The sequence below is a fragment of the Pteronotus mesoamericanus genome, unplaced genomic scaffold (assembly GCF_021234165.1).
Source record: "Pteronotus mesoamericanus isolate MK-2021 breed Mesoamerican mustached bat unplaced genomic scaffold, CSHL_Meso_final contig_557, whole genome shotgun sequence".
NCBI classification, from domain to species: domain Eukaryota; kingdom Metazoa; phylum Chordata; class Mammalia; order Chiroptera; family Mormoopidae; genus Pteronotus; species Pteronotus mesoamericanus.
This window is the reverse complement of record NW_026555200.1, coordinates 3,980,103-4,002,279: the sequence shown is the minus strand read 5'-3', so window position 1 is coordinate 4,002,279 and position 22,177 is coordinate 3,980,103. Positions and strand designations below refer to the sequence as shown.

Genomic DNA, 22,177 nt, shown 5'->3' with positions numbered 1-22,177 from the left:
TACTAGTATTGCTATTCTATTTTTATGCTAGCATTTCTCTGGTGCAGCATTAATGTTTTAAAATGACTGCATTTTAGTGAAAGTTATATGTGTTCACTACTAAAAATTCAACCCATAGAGAAGTGTTAGGAAAAAAGCCAGTTCTGCCCCCTCCCCCGTCATTGGGTGAGTGACACTTCTCTCTCTCTCTAGGGAGAATTGGTAGGTCAATAGACAGACTACCCACACATAGAAAGATGGAGTTTTTTTTTAAAAAAGACATTGTTTATTTACTTTTAGAGAGAGGGGAAGGGAGGGAGAAAGAGAGGGAGAGAGAATCGGTTGCCTCTCACTTGCCTCCAGCTGGGGACCTGGACTGCAATCCAGGCATGTGCCCCAGCAGGGTATTGAACCGATAGCCTTTTGGTCTGCAGGCGAGTACTCAGTCACTGAGCCACACCAGCCAAGGCAAAGAAGGAGTTTTTAAGAGAATCAGATCATTCTATCTATGGCATTAAAATGATTACATTTAAGTTCATTCAAATGTATCCGAGGAAGAAAAAGCTAAAGTGAAGAAACTAAACTATCTCAAGAGACAGCAGTTCCTAACAACCCCCCCCCCCCACTAAAATTAAGAAAAGAGGTTATGAAAATCAATAAATAAGTGGTTAGGAATCAGTCAAGGAACAACTATGTCTTGTGATAAATTCATATTCCACTTGACTCTTAGTAATGAAAAATGAAGGAATTAGCTTGCTGGCCTCCCCAGCTTCTTTCTGGCCTTCATTGCTTACGTGTTTTCACTCTGTCCTCGCCTGCGGTATTTATATTCTATTCTCTGACCTTAAGTCCCTTGGCCTGGTAGCTGTGCTTCACTCTGTAAACGTGGTCATTGCACGCTGAGTCTAGTTACCACACTTCCCCATCCCTGAGTTGTTCATTTTGATTTATTGCTTGATTTCATGGTCATGCGGATTTTTCTGGAAGGACTCAGCTTTACATCTTCCTTCGCTTCTTTCATGGTCGAGGGTGTGTGTTGCCTTGGCACGTGAATGACAGCTTGGGAGATAGAGCGTTATTCCTCGAACATGTTTTCCCTAGAACTTTGTAGGCATTGGCTCACTGTCTTCTCAGGATCAACGTCGCCGTGCAGGGGTGTGCGGCCACCCTTGTTTTTTACTCAGTGTAGGTGACCGCAGGAATAATTCTTTCTTTATCCTTAAGGATAAAAAAAATGTAACCAGAATAGACGTTGATGTTATTTGCTTGGAAACAATTCTTCCCGGTATCTGGTGCATCGTTTCTACCTGCGGATTGAGTTCTTCCTTCATTCCAGGGAAGCTGACATGGATTTTTCTCTCACTAAATACAAATGGGGTAGGCAAGAGTAGATTTAAAAGTTACGAGAATGCAAAACATGGAGTTTATTCTTGTGCTATTATTTTTTTAAAGATTTTATCTCTTTTTAGAGAAGAGAAGGGAGGGAGAAAGAGAGGGAGAGAAATATCGATGTGTGGTTGCATCTCTTGCACCCCCTACTGGGGACCTGGCCTGCAACCCAGGCATATGCCCACACTGAGGATCGAACCGGCAACCCTTTGGTTCACAGGCTGGCGCTTAATCCGCTGAGCCACCCCAGCCAGGGCTATTCTTGTGTTGTTATTTATTGATTGTTGTGCCATTTGCCAAAGGAACTGCTATAAACGTATTTTTGCCCACCCCTGTATATTTCAATGTCAATTTTATGGACTCCAGTTACCCTTCTGTTTGTTGTCTAGAGAGGCTTGCATTCATTCAGTAATGACTTTGACCGATGACTTTTTTCTATTTGAGATAAAATTCACTATTTAAAAAATTTTTTTCATAATGTATTTAATAATTCTGTTTGGTGTTTTTAAACGCTCAGTGCTTAATTCAGCAAATTCTGAGATCACTACAAAACTAAACAAAAACTGAGATTTCAAAAGATGGTCAGACTGCAAAGCATGTATAAGAACTAAGTCAATTACCAGTGTGACATGCTTAGTATTCTCTATAAATAATAACTACCAGAAATTATTGACAGAAAAAAGTGCAAGTTCTTCCTTTGTATTTTTTGTACTCTATAGGTTTAGCACATAATTATTATAAGATGAATAATAACCAGTTACCTTAATGGAAGTTAGCAAGTGCATAGTTGTCAATATTGCACTGTATAACAATATTTAGTTACCGTTCAGTAGTAATAAAATGACTTTGCACACCCTGGCCTCATGGACGGACTTCCTAGTACCTAACACCTTATTTTTAACATAATTGAAATATGTGATAGTAAAACCTACCGTTTTAAAGTGTACAAGGAAGTGATTTTATTCTACTACACTCACCGTGTGCACCACTACTGCTGTCTAATTCCAGAACATTTCTACCTCCCCCAAAGAAACCCCTTACCTCCCACCTCTGTCTGCCTCCCTTCCCGCCCCGTCCGCTGCCTGTCCCTACAGACTTGCCTACTGTGGACATTTCATGTCAATGGAGCTTTGCAGTGTGTGACTTTCAGCGCCCGGCTTCCTTGACTCTGCAGAGCATTTTCAAGGCTCATCCATGTTGTAACAGGTGTCAGTATTTCATCCCTTTTTATGGCTCGATATGATTGCATCACATAGATACACCACATTTTGTTTATAGTGTCGATGGACATTTGGGCTAGTCCTGCTTTTTGGCTATTATAAATAGAGCTGCTACGATCATCCTCATACAAGTGTTTGTGTGGACATACGTTTTCAGTTCTCTTGTGTAGATACGCAGGAGCGGAATTGCTGCATCTTACAGTAAAATCTGTGTTTAGCTCTTTGAGGACCTGCTACACTGGTTACCATGGCACAATGTAATCAATATTCCCGCTAACATCGTGTGAGCATTCCGGTTGCTCCACATCCTCATCAGCACTTGTCACTGTCTGTCTTTTTGCTTCTTGCCATCCTGGTGGGTATGAGGTGGTGTCTCATTGCGATTTTGGTTTGCATTTCCCTAATGGCTAATGATGTTGAGCATCTTTTCATGTGCGTAATGGCATGTGTGTGTCTTCCCTGGAGAAAAATGTCCTCGAACCCTTGGCTCATTAAAAAAAATACCTAATAGACCTTTTTAAAGAACAGTGTTAGATTTATAGAAAGATTGAGCAGAAAGTACCGAGAGTTCCCATATGCCCCTCTCTCCCCCACGCCCCACAGCTTCTGCTGGTACTAACATCGCCCGCTAGTGTGGGATATTGTTACAGCTGATGAACCGGTATTGGTACAGTATTAACTAAAGTGCATTGTTTACTTGAAGGCTTACTCTTTGCGTTTGCAGTTCTGTGGTTTTGGGCACATGTTTAATGCCGTGTCTCCACTGTTGCAGTGTGACACAGAAGAGCCTCAGGGCCCTAAAAATCCCCTGTGCTCTGCCTGTGTATTTTCCCCAGCCTTCACCGCTGGACCCTGGCAACCACTGATCTTTATACCATCTCCCCATAGTTTTGTATTTTCCAGAATATCATAGAGTTGGAATGACAGTATGTATAGCCTTTTCAGGTTGGTTTCTTTCACTTAGAAATATGTGTTCAATGTCCCTCCGTGTCTTTTGTGCCCATTAAAAAATGGGGACAGGAATTTATTTTTAATACTGATTTAGCGATCTCCAGGGCTGCGGGCTGGGAGGTGGGGGCCGCTGCGGGGACCGCACCTGCCGTCCTGCCTTCATCTCAGGAATGCTCTGGAAAGGGCTGAGCCTGCCAGCTGCCCTGCCCAGCGGGAGGTCACGACAGCCCCCCTGCACCTGCTGGACTGTGCCTGGGGGTCCTCAGATCCCTTCCCTTGCCCTCACCGTCCTCTGTGACCCTTCTCTGCTTCCCTCAGAGGACCTCGTGGAGAAGCAGCCATGCTTGGGGAGCTCGCCCCGCGTCTGTGAATGCCAGCCCGGCATGTTCTGTTACACCACAGCCACCAACTCGTGCGCCCGCTGCTTCCCCCACTCTGCCTGCCCCACAGGGACTGTTGTCAAGTTCCCGGGTAAGTACCCCGCCTCCCGGTGCTGCGCATCCGCACCGATGCCCAGGTGGCTTCCTGCCCCCGCCTTCCTTCTGAGTGACAGATCACTGCTCCTTTCATGATGAGGTCTTGGGTGCACCAGGCCCCCAGCGGCCCCTGCTGCCCCTTCCCCTCACCTGTGTCCCAGGCTCAGAGAGACCCTGGTGGCCCAGGGCACAGGCCTGGCTGGACGAGGTCTTGGGATGGTTTGAGGCTCTGGGCGAAAGTCCCCTGGTGCCCGATGAACAGGAAAGAGCCCTCTGGCCTGTTTCCCGGGAGATGCCTGGGGGATTAGGGCTGCTTTTCCTGCCTCACCGTCGAGGCCTTGGGAGTTAGACTGGCGAGACCGGCCTTCTTTCCCAGCTTGCCGGGTGGCCCGGGCCAGTTGCTCATCTGCCCTGGGCTTCTAAGTTTCTGACAGTACAAGGAGGGCGGTGGCCAGAGGGGAGAGAAGGGCCACAGGTCCTGTGTGGGTGGCATTGAGAATACTTCTCAGGAGGGAGGCATTTGGGCCACAGCCCAGAAGAGGTACCACAGCCACACAGGGGACACGGGGAGGGGGGCGTCAGAGGGAGCCACGTCCGCTGGGGAGGACAGTGCCCGTGACCTGGTCCTTTTCCAGAGTCCCCTCCCCACTCTCCTTTTCCCACCCCCCTCCCCTCCCTCCCTCCCCTCCCAGCTGGCCCACCCCCAATTCTCTTTCCTGCCCCCCACCCCCGCCGCCTCCCCCATGGCAGACAGCCAGAACCCCCTGGGCAAAACCAGTCACACTGTGTGTGTGTGTCTCTCTCTCTCACACATACCTGCCTAAAACATTTAGTATCTTTCTTTACTCTAACGATAAGAGCATAATCCTTTGATAAAAAAGAACAGGTGTTTTTAGGGACTTTTTTTTTAAGCCTGTGTAACTGGGAATTCTGGGTTGCTGGCTTATTGGGCTCAAGGTGTGGGATATGCGAAGCGAAGAGAACACCCACCGCTGTGCCCCTCCCTCGCCTCTCTGCCTGCTCGTTTCCCTGTTTCGGAGCCTTCTAGCCACGCCTGGTGGGAGGACTAGGGGCAAGCACATCTATTCCATCTTCCCCGAAGCAGAGTCCTTTTTAAAAATTTAATTGATTTGTTTTTAGAGAGAGGGGTAGGGAGAGACAGAGAGGGAGAGAAACATCGACTGGTTACCTCTCATATGCACTCCAGCCAGGGACTCAACCACAACCCAGGCACATGCCCCGACTAGGGATTGAACCCATGACCTTTCGCTTTGTGGGATGACGCCCAACCCACTGAGCCACCACACCGGTCACAGCCAGAAGCAGAGTCTCGAGGACGAGGCCCTTAACACGACTCTCTATGGTGTGGCCCCCCGTTCCTCCAGCCTCAGCTTTCAGCACCAGCCGCTCACTACCGGGGCCCCACCTGGTCTGTCTGCTGTCAGTCCCATGGATGGGCAGTGCTCTTCCCTTCTACCAGGCCTTTGCATACACTGTGCCCTCTGTCGGGGGCACCCTTCCCTCTCCATTCACTTAGTTAACTCCTACTCAGCCTTGAGCTGGGTCACGCAAAGCGCCCTGCTACGGGACACGCAGAAGCCCACCACCGCGAGCAGGGGCAGGGTGGTGGAGTGGAAAGCGCCTGGACTGGGCATCAGATGCCTGAGATTCCGTATAGCTTCGCACGTGTGGGGCGTGTTCCCACCACTCTGTGGGCCTCAGTCTCCGTATCTGTTAAATGCCTTGAGTTCGGTTGCTCTAACTGGGGCAGGCATGGTTCTCTCAGTGGTTTTCCTGTGACGGCCACACAGGGGCGCCAGAGTCCTCTCTCTGCTACCCCTTGACCAGTCGCCCCAGGCCGAACCACTAGCTAAGGCTAAGAGCTGAGCTCACCGGGGTTCTCGTTCTTAAAATTCACAAAACTCTGTAAAGCAGGTGTATTAGCTCCGTTTTACAAGTAAGGAAACTGGGATCCCGGGATGGCAGGCAAATTGCTCAGGACCACAGAGCAGAGAATATCCGAGCTGGGGTTTGAATGTCAACCCCGGGTCTTGTCACCCCGCTGCACTGCAGACACACAAGATAAGTCAGCCTGGTTCATACCTACCTCCCCTGAAGCCCTCAGGTCCTATCCCACACCTGTGGGCCACTTTCTAAGAGATGGGACAAGGGTCCAGATGAGGAAAAGGACACATTTGTTTTCTAGGCATTTGCTCCATGTCGCACTGTGTGATAGGTCCGTTAGTTACCTTCTCTGTTTATCCTGAGAGTGGCCTTGTAAAGGCTGTACCCTTATTATAATCCTTTGAATTGCCCAGTGCAGCTACGATGTGATAGAGGAGGCGGCAAACTCGGGTCCGCTGAAGGCAAGTGCTGCGTGTTTTCCTCTCCTCTCTGCTTCCATCCGGTATAGCCTTCAGGACTCTTTGGGTTGCAGGGAACAAAATCCCATATATTTGGGCTCATGTAACTAAGAAGTTGGGGCCTAGCTACGGATAACTTCAGGCACAGCTGGGGCCAGGAGCTCTGTCTTTCCCTATCTCTCATCTGTACCCCTACGTTTAGGTGTCTGTAAGATACCTACCAGCAGCTCCAGGCTTGCTTCCTACCCAACCCCAGTGGAAAGACAGCTTCTCCTTCCTACATGTCCAACAACCAAAAACAAAACCTTAAAATTGCACCTCATAGGCGTGGCTTGGGTCATATGCCCACCCCTGAGCCAATCCACCATGGCCAGAGGAATGGAATAATTTGATTGGTACAGACTGGTCTCATGGCTGCTCTTGGAAGGGAAGAGGGTCAGTCAGTCCCGGACCCTAAAAACAGGTACTGGGTTTGGGGAGAGAGAATCCCTGGAGAAAATCGGGGCGCTTCGCCCCAAGGGGGAACGGATGCTGGGCAGGTGCAAACACCAGATGCCTGCTGCTCTCTCCAAATCCCTGGAGTCTTTGAACCCCTCGATACCAAGCCTGAAAGCATTGTGTCCCCCATAGGTACAGCGGAGAAGGACACGGTCTGTGAGCCGCGTTCCCCAGGGACCGGCCCTGACTGTGGCACCAGTCCCGAGGACTGCAAGGCGCCCGCCAGGTGACTCCGGCCCGCCCCACGGCTGACCTTAGTGTGGGGGTCTCTCTCTCCACAGGATGGCTGGACCCTAGCTGGGGCTGGGGGTGTGAGTGGGGTTCAGCACAGGGTGTCGGGTCCAGGGTGCCTGTTTTCCAAGCCCATAGGTCCTCTGAAGCCCGGCTGTGTGCCCAGCCTGACCTGGTTGCACAGCAGACCCAGAAAGCCTAGGAAACCCAGCCTTTGCTCCCTGAGGGGGGCCCGCCAGAGACTCCGGGCAGAGGGCCTGGGGACCCCTTCTTTGTAGACATGGTTACCCCAGCACAGACCGCTCCCATCAGTAGACCTGTGCGTTCCATCTCTGGCTTTTCTCCCAGCGGCACCGCCCCCCAGGCCGAGCACATCCTGACCTCCGCAGGCTCCGATGCCAGGACCACGCTTCTCGGAGGGGATGCTCCCCTCACCCCGAAAAATGATTCCAGGATGACAGGGGCTCCCAACTCTCTCCCCTCTGTGGGGAAGCCCAGTCCGGATCCAGGTAATTTCCCCAGAGAAGCTGTGGGCTGTTTCTCATAGCACCTGTGTCTGATTGGTGGGCGGCCTGTGCATGGTGGTCCAGGCAGGCGGGCCCTGAGCTCTGGTTTCTCCCAGCACGGGGAGAAGGCAGACTGAAGGCATCGAGGGCCAGAGCATGTAAAGGAAGCGCTCGCTCCTTGCACGGCAGTTTTGGTACCTCCTGTGTGCCAGCCACTGAGGTGGGTGCTGGGGCTTGCAACGGAGCAGGCCAGCCTCTGCAGCCGCGGGCTGGGTGCCCTCCTGGTTCCCATGGCAGTGGATTGGGCCCCCCAGTTCACCCCTGTTTATTGTTGAATAGCCTTCCGTGTATAGACACACCACACTAAGCTTATCCAAGTAGTTTTTGGATATTTGGGTGGTTTCTACTTCTTGGATATAATGAATAATGAAAAACAAGTCTTTGTGTGAGTATGTTTTTTTTTCATTTCTCTTGGATTAAAAAAAATTGATTTGTAGGACTTCTTATAGTGCTGGGTTTTAGGCTCTTTGCCCTATAGTTGTGCTCAAATGTCTTCTCCCAGCCTGTGGCTCGCCTTCTCGTTCTCTTTATGGGGGCTCTTCACGGAGAGTGTTCTCAATTGTAATGTAGTCACATTGATCGGTCTGTTCCTGTCTGACTCGTGCTTTTTATGTTCTGCTCTGTAAGTCTTTCCCCCTTCTGAAATCTCAAAGGTGCATCCTACATTTACTGTCTACGATCATTATTGCTTTGCGCTTCGTGGCCAGCTCTGCTGGCTCCCTTGGCTTGTGGGTACGGTGCGAGGCAGCGGTCATGTTGAACGTGTCCGTGTGGATATCCAGTTGGACCAATATCATTTACCAAATAAATTGTCCTTTTCCCATGGTTTTGCATGCCGGATTTGTTGTGAATTAAAAGTCTGTGTATGTGTGGGTATGATTCTGGACTTTGTATTCTGTTCTGTGGGTCTTTTTGCCTGTTCCGTGTAATTACCATACTGTCTTAGTTACTGTTGTTTTTCAATGCCTTTGTGGGTTGTTGAGCAACTCTTTCAATTTTATTCTTCAACAGTGTATGGGCTATTCTAGTTGTTTTCATTTCCACTTAGGAATCAGCTTTTCAAAGTCCGCCAAGTATCCTATTGGCATTTTGATTGGGGGTTGCCCTGAAGCTACAGGTCAGTTTGGAGAGAATCCACATTGTTACAGTGTTGAGTATATGGCATAGCCGTGCATTTATTTAGGCTTCTTTAAATTCTCCCAATAATGCTTTATCATTTTCTATGTAGAGATATTTACATCTTTTTGTCAGGTTTCTCGGTATTTGATATTTCTGATGATAATGCAGATGGTGTCTTTTTCAGTATGTTGTGTTCTAACTCTTTTTGAACCATGTGAAATTGCCAATATTTGACTGGCTGACCTATCGAAACAACAGTTTCATGTGGGTCAACCCAAATATACAGACATTTAATTGATTTTGATATAGAAACATTGTATTCAGCCACCTTGCTGATTCACTTATTAGTTCTAACAATGTATCTGCAGATTCTTTGGATTTTCTGTGTACTAAATGATATCATCTGTCTATAATAGATTGAGATCTTCCTTCCTTACCGCTTTCATTTCTTTTTCTTGCCTTATTGCATGGGATAGGGTCCTTGTACCATACTGAATAGAAGCTGTGATAGTGGGCATCCGTGCCTCAGTGCTGATCTCAAGGGCAGGTGGCTGCTGAAGCTTTGAGGAGGGCAGTGACATAGCAGTGAGCGTGGGGAGAGGGCTCTGGTATAGTGGAAATGGTGGATCATGGAGGGGACCGAGAGGGTACGGGGTGCTCAGAGCTCTTCTGTGTGGCCTTAGACACATTCCTCCCCTCTCGGAGCCTTGTGACTCCCTCAGGGGGGATGAACCTGACATGTGTGGAGGTTGGGAGCTGGCCGTGCATCTGGGGGGTACTTCAGTGACTGTGTGGAGGTGAGGCCCCTACAAGGTGGCCTGGCCTAGACCTTCTCTGCTTCTTTCCCCAGGGCTGTCCCCGCAGCACGTGTGCCCGCCGGGGTCTGCCGAATGCAGGAAGGAGTGTGAGCAGGACTACTACCTGGACGGGGACGGCCGCTGCACGGCCTGTGTGAGCTGCTCTGGAGGTAAGAGCCTGTCTTTCCACCAGGGTCTCCTTCCAGGGTCTGGGGGTGGGGGTCTTACAGGACAGACTGGGGGAGGGGAACCCTGAGTTTGGTCTTAGGCTGCACAGCCCTCAGGAGCCCGGTTCACTCTGGTGTTTTGAGCTGTCAGCATCTAGTGACTCCCACTCATGGTTGTGGTTTTTGATGCCGGTGACCCCCTTTCCATTCATGCACTCTCTCAGGCAAGGAAACACTTGTTCATCACCTCCCTGTTCCAAATGTGTCTCATTATTTTTCATCACTATCATACACTGCGTGGATTGCGACTGCCCCCATTTTACAGAAGAGGAAACTTAGGCTTTGGAAAGTCAAGGGACTTCCAAAGGCAACAAGTCCTTGAGAGTGGCAGGGCTGGAGTTCGAACATAGGGTGCCTGCCACGAGGTTCTGGGCTCTGGTCCTCCTGCTGTGCTGTCCCTTAGAGCACACTCTGGACAGACTCTCGGCAGTGGCTGCTGTGTGTACAGCAGGCAAACATCCTGCTGGTGTTTTCCCTGTGGCCAGGTCACCATAGCCCCAGAGCACCACCAACTGCCCTCTGACGTCTGTGAGGGCCACACGGGGCAGGGGAAGTGACCCAGGGTTTGGGCAGCCCTGGTTGTTGGTGCCCAGCCCACTCACAGAGGCTGGCGGGAAAATGCTGAATTCTGTCTCCTTGTCTGGGATTTCTTTCATGCAGCAACCCAGACCGGACTCAAGGGAGACCGGACAGAGGAAAAAACAGTCTGTCGTCACCGGGGGCCGTTGTTCCAGTAACTAAGACAGCGTAGCAAATTTCTCAAAACTGAGGTGGTGAAAACAAACCACCCACGGTACTCATGGATTCTGTGAGTCAGAATTCAGACAGGACATTGTGGGGACAGCGGGTCTCAGCCGCACGAGGTCCAGGGTCTCAGCTGGAAAACTCAAAGGCCGGAGGGTGGAATCATTGTATCTGGGGGTCGATGCCAGCTGCCTTCTGGAGCCTTAGGTCCTCTCCATATGGCCTCTGTATGGGTCACTTTAGGCTTTCTCCTGGCCTGGTGCCCGGCTTCCAAGAATTAGGGTTGGGGGAGGAGCAGAGAAGTCGCATCCCTTTTTATGACCTAGCCTTTGAAGTCACGTGATGTAACTTCCACCACTTTCTAGCTGTTGAGGTTGTCACAGATCCTACTTGAGTCAAGGGAGGAAGCAAAATCAAGCTTCTTGACCTGACTGGTGTGGCTCAGTTGGTTGGAACATCATCCCATAAACAGAGAGGTCGTGGGTTCAATTCCCGGTCAGGGCATGTGCTTGGGTTGCAGGTTCAGTCCCTGGGTGCATGTGAGAGACAACAGATTGATGTTTCTCTCTCATATAGATGTTTCTCTGCCCTTCTCTCCCCCTGTCTTCCCCTCTCTCTAAAATCAATAAGCATGTCCTCAGGTGAGAATAAAAAAAAAAAAAGTGAGCTTCTTGGTAGGTAATTGCCAGAGCTCTGGAAGAGCAGATAGGGCCAGAACTATTGCTTTGGCCCTTTTTGGAAAAAAGATAATCTGTTATGGCTGCTATTGTCAGATGGAGAAATAAGAGGTGGCTCTGGCCCAAGAACACCTTTAACTCTCGTAACTGGAGCGTGTGAGGCAGCGAGAGGCTCAGAGCACAGGTTCTGGGGCCCAAGTGCCGGGGATCAAATCTTGGCTCTACCACTTGGTATCTTGGAAACTCCAGCAGGCTTCTCTGTGCCTCAGCTTCCTCATCTGTAAAACGGGCATAATACTACTACTATCTCAGAGAGCTGTTGTGGGAATGAAGTAGGTTACACTGAATCAGGTGGAGTGTTAAGAACATTGCTTTGAACACATGTGACTGTATTAATAGCTGTCATGGTCTCAAGTCATCTCACTCACGGCTGAGCCCACTCTTGCACAAATTCCCCAAGTCCCCCCGCCCCCAGTCCCCGCCTCCAGTTTCCACTGTCTCTGGAGGTTGCAGGAAGAGACTGTGCGGTCCCTCATCTTTATCGTGCGAGGTCCCTAAGTATCCCACCCAGGGGAAGTGTCCTACCGAGCCCCGCACATTTGTCTCACCTACTGATGCAGTGATTCTGTTTTCACATAAATAGAGCATGCACAATATCTCCAAACATATGTAAGTGCATTGCTGTGCCTTTTCTCTTATAAAGCCTCAAACATTTTATTTTTTGATTTTGGAAAAACACTTTCTACCACTGCAAATTCAAACCCATTTAGAAGTAGAGGGGATCAGGAATGGTTATGGGCTGGCTGTCAGCCGGTTTTAAAGACTCACCGAGCCGCGGTCAGTCTTGGTTCGTTGATTCTCATGCCCGCTCATCCCAGTCCTCTGGGTTATTTGAACAGTGTTATTGAGGTATAGTGGATGTATAACAAAATGCACGCGTTTAAAGTATGCTATTTAGTGAGTTTTGACATAGGTTTTCACTTGTGAAACCACCACCCCAGTCAAATAATAAACTACCCATCACGCCCAACGTTTCCTCTTGCTCCTTATCATCCCTCCCCGCCCCACCCCCACGCCCCTTCCCAGGCAGTTATTCTGCTTTCTGTTCACAGTGCAATAGGCGGCATTTTCTGGAATTGGAATCAGCGCGCATACCCCTTTCTCATCGGCCTTCTTTCACGCTGCAGTTATTTGAGCACGTCAAAGAATCAGCTCCGTGGGGAGTCAGATGAGCATTTGCTCCTGGGGAGATGCACCTCTGCCCCCCCGGGGGTTCCCCGCACCCCCTGCCCATGCCGACCCTCATCCTTCCTTACGACCTTTCCCTGTGCCCCGCAGACGACCTCGTGGAGAAGACGCCTTGCACGTGGAACTCCTCCCGTGTCTGCGAATGTCGGCCTGGCATGTTCTGCATGACATCAGCCACCAACTCCTGTGCCCGCTGTGTCGCCTGCCCCAACGTCCCACCAGAGATGGTTGCCCCACTCCAGGGTAAGCAGTCTGCACCCCTTGCCAGGGGGCTGAGGTCCGCGCCCCTGCAGCCGAGCCTCTCCCGCCCCACTGGGCATGCGACCTTCAACCCCAGCTGTTAACTAGGTCAGGTTTTGGCTTGGTTTTCTCTTTGACTAGTTATATCCAGCGACTGGCATGAGATCCAAATTTGTCACTTTGGTAAGATGTTCTAATGATTTTTTAAAAAAAATTCTTCCCCAGACTGCTGGTCTGGTAAAATCTTGATGTACCTGCAAGGCTGTTTTATTGACTCAAGATAGATGAATAGAAAGTTTATGAAGAGGCATCTAACTCAAGACAGTGGACATTTGCTGGAATCTAGAAAAGTATAAACCTTTGACAATGAAAAACAAAAACCAGGTTCATCAGCAGCTGAGAGATTTCAACCAATTTCTAGAAGGCAGAAAATGGGGGGAAAGATGGTGACAAATGGGACCAAGTGGAGGGAAGTTTACCCCAGAATTTACTCCACGGGGGCGGTGGGGAGAGTGAGGGGAACTGGTTCATAAGACCGCGAGGGAGCGCCTGGGCTCGGAGCAGGCGAGTAAAATGAAGGAAGGGGTGCAATGGAGAACTGCAGATTGTAACTTCATCTCGTAAAGAAAATTTTAAGAAATCTGTAACAATGGTATAGCATGGGCGCTGACAATCTGAACCGGTGGTTCCAGGGTCTTTAGCTCCTGGTGGAAATAATCCACTTTTTTGGCCAAAGACACTGAAAGGGTCTCCGTGGGGAGCCAGGGCTAGCAATGCGGTGCTGCCCTTCTGGTGTAAAGCCCTCTGTGTATTTGGGAGCACGTCCCGTCACTGGGCTAGTGCTGCTCAGTCACTGAGTGAAGGCGGCCAGCTCACAGGCCCCACGGGCATCCCAGGGCGCCCAGGCAGACCCCCGCTGCGGGAAGAGACCCGCTGCGGGAAGGGCATGCTAACACCGTGGCAGAACAAAGCCCGCTAGCTACTGTAACCCTTTTGTAATAATACAAATGAGCAGTCAAGAGTTTCAGGCTTCAAGGAAAACCAGAGAATAACAAGATATGCAAAAACTTACCCCTGTTGAAGCAATGGCAAACCTAGGGATAGAAGAGAACTTGAAAAAATGGAAACGTGTCCACAGGAACATTCCAGAACTTGTTACAGCCACAAAGTGAGCACAGAACGCTACGAAAAAGGAACAGGAAAAGACAGGAGGACAAGAGATGGCATTTAGAAAGTGTGCTTGTTATCCATCGATGGCCTCTCAGCTCCCTGCTCACCCTTCAGGAACTGAAAGATTTCTCCTTGTAAGCACGGTGTTCAGCTTTGCCAGTAGAGGGCGCCGGGGGGCTGTGGCGGAGCACAGAGACGTCTCTGGGCTGCGTTTGCTTTTTGTTGCTCCTGCTGCACCCTCAGTCAGTGCCCGTTGGTTCGACGTCAGCAGGCGGTCCCGTGGAGACCTCCTAGCTCCAGTCTAGGCCTGGTGACCACCTTGCTGTGACCTCCCTAACAGGGACATGGGCCCTCGCCAGGCCTCGTGTCTGCAGGAGTGCCGAAATTGTCTCTGTGCACCCCCTACCTGCCAGCTTGGTCCCTGGGTGCTCCAGGCCTTGCACCCACAGTGGTACCCCAGCTTTCCATATGTACCTGACCCGAGAAATACAAGGCCAGGTGAAAGCATCTACCACAGGCAGAGCAGGGTGAGTGAGAATCCCCCACACCTAGACATAATAGATGTACTCCTATTTATTTACTAATTAAATTTTCAGTGATGGCTGACAGACAATATTCTATTAGTTTCAGGTGTACAACGCAGTGATTTAGACATATATATAACTTATGAAACGCCCACCTTGACCAGTCTGGCAGCCGCCTGACACCATTCAATGTTATAGCAACGTTATGGACTATATTCCCTATGCTGCGTTTTACATCCCCGTGACTTCTTATAAGTGGTGATTTATACATCTTAAACCCCTCCCTTTTTCACCCAGCCCCTCCACCTCCCCTTCCATCTGCAACCATCAGTCTGTCCTCCGTATCTATGAATGGTTCTATTTTGTTTGTTCATTTATTTTGTTCTTTAGGTTCTACATGTCAGTGAAATCATAGAGTATTTGTCTTTCTCTGGCTTATTCCACTGAGCATAATCCCCTCTAGGTCCACCCGTGCTGTCGCAAATGGCAAGATTTCATTCGTTTCTATGGCTGAGTAATATTCCATCGCATGTAGGTGCCACGTCGTCTTTGTCCGCTTGTCTGTCGATGGGCATCTAGGTTGCTTGCATGGCTTGCCTATTGCAAATAATGCTGCAGTGAATATAGGGGTGCGTATATGTTTTTAAATTCATGTTTTAGGTTTCTTCAGGTAAAAAACCAGACGTGGAGTTGCGGGGTCATGCGGTAGTTCTACTTTTGATTTTTTTGAAGAACCCCCATACTGTTTTCCATAGGGGCTGCACACATTTACAGTCCCACCAACAGTGCATAAGAATTCCCTTTTCTCTGCATCCTTGTCTACACTTGTCGTTAGTTGAGTTATTGTAACAGTCATTCTGACAGGTGTGAGGGGATCTCATTGTGGTTTTAATTTGCATCTCCATGATCAGTGATGTTGATCATCCTTCCATAGTCTGTTGGCCATCTCTGTGTCCTCTTTGGAGAGATGTCTGTTCAAGTCCTGTGCCCATTGCTTCATCGCATTGTCTTTTGGGTGTTAAGTTGTACGAGTTCCTTATATATTTTGGATATTAACACCTTATAAGATGTATCATTGGTGAATGTTGTCTCCCGTTCAGATGGTTGCTTTTTTGTTTTGTTGATGATTTCCTTCACTGTGCAAAAACTTTTTAGTTCGATGTAGTCCCGTTTATTTTTTCTTTGTTTTCCTTGGCTGAGGAGGTATGTCCAAAAAATATTACTAAGAGTAATGCCAAAGAGTTTACTGCCTACATTTTCTTCCAGGAGTTTTATGGTTTTGGGTCTTAGATTTAAGTCTCTGATCGGTTTTGAGTTTATTCTTGTATGTGGTGTACAAAAGTGATCTACTGTTATTATTTTGCATGTATCTCTGCAGTTTTCCCAACACTGTTTATTGAAGAGACTGTCTTTACTCCATTGTATATTCTTGTCTCCTTTGTCATAGATTAACTGACCATGTAAGCATGGGTTTATTTCTGAACTCTGTATTCTGTTCCATTGATCTATATGTCTGTGTTTTGATTACTATAGCCTTGTAGTATAGTTTGATATCAGGTAGCATGATACCTCCAACTTTGTTCTTTCTCAAGATTGCTTTGGCTATCTGGGGTCTTTTTTGGTTCATATAAATTTTAGGATTATGTGTTCTAGTTCTGTGAAAAAATATTATTGGTATTTTGACAGGGATTGCACTGAATCTGTAGATTGCTTTGGGTGGTATGGGCATTTTAACAATGTTAAGTATGTCTGTCCATGAGCATAGTATAGACTTCTATTTATTTGTATCTTCAGTATTTTCCTTCAGTTTCTTACCGTTTTCTGAGTACAGATGTTTTACTGCCTTGGTTAAATTAATTTTTAGATATTTTAGTCTTTTTAATGTGATTGTAAGTGAGATTTTCTTACTTTCCTTTTCTTATAGTTATTGGTGTATAAAATGCAGCAGATTTCTGAATATTAATTTTGTACGCTGCTACTTTGCAGAATTCATTGACTATAGTTCTAATAGTTTTGTTTTTGTTGTTGTTGAATCTTTAGAGTTCTCTATATATAGTGTTATGTCATCTGCAAATAATGACTGTTTTACTCCTTCCATTCCAATTTGAATGTCTTTTATTTCTTTCTTGTCTGATTGCTGTGGCTGGGACTTCCAGTACTGTGGTGAGTAAGAGTGGTGAGACTCAACATTCTTCTTGTTTCTGACATTAAATAAAAAACTTTCACCTTTTTACCATTGACTATAACGTTATCTGTGGCTTTGTCATACGTAGCTCTTATTTTGTTGAGGTATGTTCCTTCTACCCCCATTTTGCTGAGAGTGTTTTAAAAAAATGGATGCTAGCTTTTGTCAAATGCTTTTTTTAATCTATTGCTATGATTATAAGATTTTTATCTTTCATTATGTTTATATGGCATATCAGTTAATTATTCAGACCTTGCGTGGAGTTGTAGTTACAGGAATGTATACATTCTTCCACATTCATCAAACTGTACACTTAGAGGGCATTTTTTCCTGTATAAATTATGCCTCAACAAAGTTGATTTCAAAAGAAAAGAACTTTTAAAATGGAGACGACCTTTAAATATCTGGAGATATTTTCATTTCTTTGCTTATATTTATTTATCAGGTTTCTCGTAAATGAGAGGGAAGGTCTAGAGTCTCCAGGCCACTCTCCCGTGTGATCTCAGTTGGCTGGAGACAGAGCACCTCTTCCACTTTTTGGGGTTTTTGAACACAGATCTGACCATCGCACCAGGTGTAGCAGCGGGAACAGTGCACGGCAAGCAGCCCCGACATTTCCGAGCTCCCCTCTCACTCCTTCGTGGGGCGGCCGGGAGCTATTGCTGTTGTGCCTGGGCTCCCAGGGTTGGTTCGGGTTTGCTTTGTGTGTGGCTCATACTTCCGGGACCCGCGCGGGGCTGACGCCCTGCCCCTGCCCCAGCCCCAGCATGGTCTCCTCGTGGCAGGGGTAGAAGTGCAAAACCAGGGAGTGGACGAACAGGTGCCTCCTACGGCCCAGACTGGAAACGGCCCCCTGTCACTTCCATCCCTGTCCGACGCCTGGACAAGTCATACGGCCACATTCAGGCGTTGGTGGGGCTGGGACACAGATGCCTGCCTGGACTTGGGGAGCTGCAGAGTTGCCTGGGGAAGGGTGTTGACGTGGGGCAGGGTGAGGCGCTGGACCCATAACGCAATCCGCCACACTGAGCCCGCCCTGCTGCTAATGCAACTCATTGCCTTGGGAAGAAGGACTTGACTTTTAAAACCAGCTTTATTGAGGTGTAATTCCTATGCCGTAACGTGTATTCATTTTAAGTATACAATTCCATGATTTTAAAGAAATATATGAAGTTGTGAAACTATTACCACTGTAAAAAATAATAGAAACAGCCCTGGCTGGTGTGGCTCAGTGGATTGAGTGCTGGCCTGTAAACCAAAGGGTTGCCGGTTTGATTCCCAGTCAGGGTACGTGCCAGGATTGCAGGCCAGGTCCCCAGTAGAGGGCATGTGAGAGGCAACCACACATTAATGTTTCTCTCCCTCTCTTTCTCCCTCCCTTCCCCTCTCTCTAAAAATAAATAAATAAAATCTTAAACAATGCTAATATAAACAGAGCTACTTAAAATGGGGTCAGAGCTGCCACTCCGGAGGAACTGCCTTGCACGCCTTCTTCCTTGAACCTTTGGAGTGTTAGAACTGGGCACAACTACTTTTGGACTGGGCCCTAAAGCAACCAGGTGTCCCAACAGACTGTTTGCAAAGACAAGAGAGCGGATGTTATAACTACCAGATTAATGACACAGGACTGAAAATTAAAACCATTCTCTAGAGCAGCATCACTGAGTTATTTCTTCTGCACCTAGAGAAATGCCTTCCCCTCTGGATATAATGAATATTCTATTGATGTACTATTCTTTCTATTCATGGAATTGTTCCCTTTCCCTTTCTCATAAATCCCCCTTGCTTTTGCCTCCTAATCAGACTACTGTTCGGGTTTTCGTCTGAATCAGAGCTTCTCAAATAGCTATTCTTTTGGATCTCAAATAAACATTTGTTGTCTCTCACTCTGCCCTTTTATTTTTAGTTGAATACAATGACTTAAGAAACTTTGTGCCCATTAGTGGCTCGGAAGCCACTGACCTACTTTCTGTCCCTCTAGATCAGAGCTCTGGGGACATTTTCAGAATACATGTGTGTTCTTCTGTGTCAGCCTCTTTCGCTGAACAGAAGACATTGGAGGTTCAGCCATGCTATAGCACGTACTAATACTTTGTTCCTTTTGTTGTCAAGCAACATTCCAGTGTATAGATACACTATGTGTTGTTTATCCATTTATCAGCTGATGAACATTTAGACCGTTTCCACTTCTTGGACTGCTATGCAGGATGCACCATGAACAAGTGTGTACGAGAGACCTGACTGTTGGGTGCTCTGTTTCAGGGACCTTCATGTGCCCTCGTGTGACAACTGTGTCACATCTGTGAACCCCACCAGCCTGCCAGCCCGCAAGGGCGGGCATCCTGTGACTATGCCACCTCCCTGGAAGTCTCCGGTCCCGGCTGGGTGAGGCTCCTTGGCACTGACTCTTAAGACTACTCTTTGCAGGTACAGCCAAGGGGGACGCCAGCTACGAGCCGCCCTCCCCGGGGACCCATTATAACTGCAGCACCAACCCAGAGATCAGCAAGGTGACGCCTGACAGGTACATCCGTGGCCCCTTCCGGGGGAGCTGGACTGGGGGCAGCGGTGGGGCCCGGGCTGGATCTCTGTGCCAAGCCCGCAAGTCGTTTTGGAGAGCGTGTGCCCCGCTCTAGGCTGGCACCGAGCCCAGAGACCTCGATAGGCAGTCCTGGCCTGTGGAGCGCCTGGCAGAGGCTGTGGGCGGAGGGTCTGGGGCCGCAGTCTCCAGAGGAAGGGAAGCGTCCCCGAGCACACGCTTCGGTTCCCCCCTCACCTCCGGCCTGTCTGCCCGCAGCCGCAGCCCCTCCCAGATCTCCCCAGCAGACTCTCAGGCCAGTAAAGGGCACGGAGCGGGCGCCACCCAAGCCCAGGGGGATGCCTCTGTCTCGACGACTGCTCCCATCTCTTTCTCCTCCACGGGAAGACCCATCCTGGTTTCAGGTAATGATCACGCCCGAGAGGCGGGGCCCCTCCCAGGATGGCAGGAGGAGGGAGGTTTCTCCTGGGGCTGCGGCCTCTGCTGGGTTGGGGGACCCAGGTGGACCCCGGGTTTCTGGCTTCTTGGGCTGAGGCTGGGGCCCTGCCACTTGCTAGCTATTATTTCTTAATTCTTGTGAGTAGGGATTTCATTCACAGCTTCCTCCTCATGGCCCATAATTGCTACTCAGAAAATATATTTGGTGAATGATTTTATGACTTTAGCTAATTGCTTAGTGCCTTTGAGCCTCAGTTTTCTCCCCTGTAAAATGGTAATAGCATGTACCATGCCAGGTGAGTATGTAGCTAGCAGCTCAGCACCCGCTCCTTGCAGACATTTGCTTGCTCTGAAGTGCGATTCGTTCTAGGGCCTGCAGTTCTAGTATTGGGCACCAGGTGGCAGTAGTTCTCAGGCCCGCCGTCCTCATCGTGGGCCTGGACTTGCAGCATCAGCAACTTGTTAGAAAAACAAATTATGGGCCCCGCCCTGCCCCACAGAGTCAGAATCTGCATTTTAACGTGGTCCCCAGGAGGTTCTTCTGCACTTTCAAGTTTGAGAAGCACTTACCTGGCACAAACCATTTTCTAGCAACTAAACTACGGAAAACAGTAACTAGTTACATGATCTTCACAAGTGGCAAAAGAAAGAAGGAGTCAAGTTAAATACTAAGATGTAAAGAAATACACCCAGGTCGCGGTGCGGCGTGTGGGCCCTGGAGTCCCCCTGGCCTGGCCTGAGCCAGGATTCTGCCGTTTCCCCTCAGGGTGGCCTTGGCTGAGGTACTTAACTTTTGAGAGCCTCATGGGCCCCTTTGTCAAGTGGAGGTGTCACGCTGCCTACGGCCCAGGGCTGAGTGTGTGTGTGTGTGTGTGTGTGTGAGCCGCACACCCCAACGCCCGCCTTCGAGGAGCCCGTCTCGTGGGGACACACATCCCCTGTCTTTGTCCTTCTGGACCTCAGTTCCCTCCTCATTCTGGCCCCTTGGCTCTTTGGTTCCCCCCTCTAGAAAGGGCTTGCTCTTTACTTGGAAGCCACCCCGATGGGCTTCGGGGAGCCAGGGCAGGGAGGGCAGGTGGGTGCGGGCTGGGTCGGCCCCAGGGCCTGGTTTTCAGACCTGGCTTAGGAAGGGGCCCCCGGCTCACCACCATGAGGCGGCCTTGCGGGGCTGCCAGCCTTAGGGTGGAGAGTGCAGGGCCACCTCTGTGTTCCAGGCTCGGTGCTCTTCTGGGTGGTCGTGGTGCTGGTGGTCTTCGTCGGCTCCGGCTCCTTCCTCCTGTGCCACCGGAGGGCCTGCTGGAAGTGGATTCGGCAGAGTGAGTGGCTGTGCCGCGGGCCTCGCGGAGGGCGGGGGTCTGTGCCAGCCGGGCCGGGGCCTCCCTGCCCCGCGTGGCGCTGCCCGCGGAGGCTCTCTGAGGCTCAGGTCCCGTCCCCGTGTTGTTTCAGAGCTGTACCTGTGCCACCCAGTGCAGACCTTCCGGCCCAAGCAGGAGCCCGTGGGTAAGTGGTCAGGTGTGCCTGGGGCCTGCTCCTCACCAGGAAACCCAGGCCCCTCCTGAGTCGTAGGCTGTGCTTGCTTTCTGATCCCTGCCCAGCCTCCAGGCCAGCTCCGCCAGGCAGCCTTCCGGAGCCCCGGCCCTCCCACCCACCCAGGCAGCAGGTCTCCCTCCCAGCTCTCACCTGGGGGGAGGGGCTTCCCAGACACCTTGTACCAAGTGCCTTCTGTCTCCCGGGGCAGCCCCTTCTAAGGCAGGGCAAGGTCCTCCTCAGCACCCTGGGTGCTGGGCCCTGACCACAGAGGAAGGAGCAAACCCGAATGGTCTGAGCTTCCCTGTCTGGTTTTAGGGCAGCCTGCCTCCCCTGCAGGGTCTCCTGGCCCAGGCACCCCAGGGCAGGTGGGCAATGATTTTCTTTTTGTAAGGAAGCGAGTAGCTGGCCCAGGGCCACACGTCTTAAGAAGAGCCATTGCTGGCCCCTGAGATTGCCGCTCTGCATGTAGAGGGCTCAGAGCTGCCCCCTTTGCCTCCTCCCCCCAAACTCTGTCCACCGCATGGCCGCCCGGGCGCCCAGTGGTCAGCTCCAGGGGGGATGGCGGCCCCCTGGCCTCCGTCTCCCCGGGACCCTCGGAGAGCCTTGCCGCGGCCCGACTTTGGACTTGGGCACGAGGCACGTTTTGAATCTGAGGAGTTTCACAAGCAGGTGCTCGTGTTCGCCCCGCGCGGGGGGTTTTTGTGTGTTGATGGTTTCAAGCCTTTTTCCATGAGCTGTCAGGCTCTGTGTCTCACTGAAACCTGTGTTTGCTTTCTTGACATTTTTCTAGTATTAGAATTTCCATTGCCGTCAGTTTATTTTTTTTCTTCGAACCCTTGTGACAGCAGTTTTGTCACACACAGAAAAAAAGAGACAGAAAGAAAAAAAGGCACCTGCCCTTAAGAAGCCAGCCCTGCAAGGAAGGAACCCTGAGCCCTGAGACTCGGTGGAGGCCGGTTCTGGCCCTGGGCTTCTGGTGGGCGCAGGGTGGGGGGTGAGGCCGGGGTCAGCATGCGGGGCGCAGGATGGGAACGGACTGCGTGGGGTGGACGCCCCGTTCCCTCGG

At 49.9% G+C, this 22,177-nt stretch overlaps 1 protein-coding gene across 1 annotated transcript in view; it reads left to right on the top strand.

Moving 5' to 3' along the window:
- The window catches only part of TNFRSF8 (TNF receptor superfamily member 8), a 38,798-nt gene that overhangs the window by 5,732 nt on the left and 10,889 nt on the right, over positions 1-22,177 (top strand). The window contains exons 3-11 of the mRNA XM_054579641.1: positions 3,858-4,010; positions 7,009-7,102; positions 7,456-7,616; positions 9,643-9,759; positions 12,576-12,728; positions 19,032-19,128; positions 19,402-19,547; positions 20,796-20,897; positions 21,028-21,081. Coding sequence (XP_054435616.1) covers positions 3,923-4,010; positions 7,009-7,102; positions 7,456-7,616; positions 9,643-9,759; positions 12,576-12,728; positions 19,032-19,128; positions 19,402-19,547; positions 20,796-20,897; positions 21,028-21,081 — 1,012 coding nt within the window. The 5' untranslated portion in view covers positions 3,858-3,922. The remainder of the gene's footprint in view (positions 1-3,857; positions 4,011-7,008; positions 7,103-7,455; positions 7,617-9,642; positions 9,760-12,575; positions 12,729-19,031; positions 19,129-19,401; positions 19,548-20,795; positions 20,898-21,027; positions 21,082-22,177) is intronic.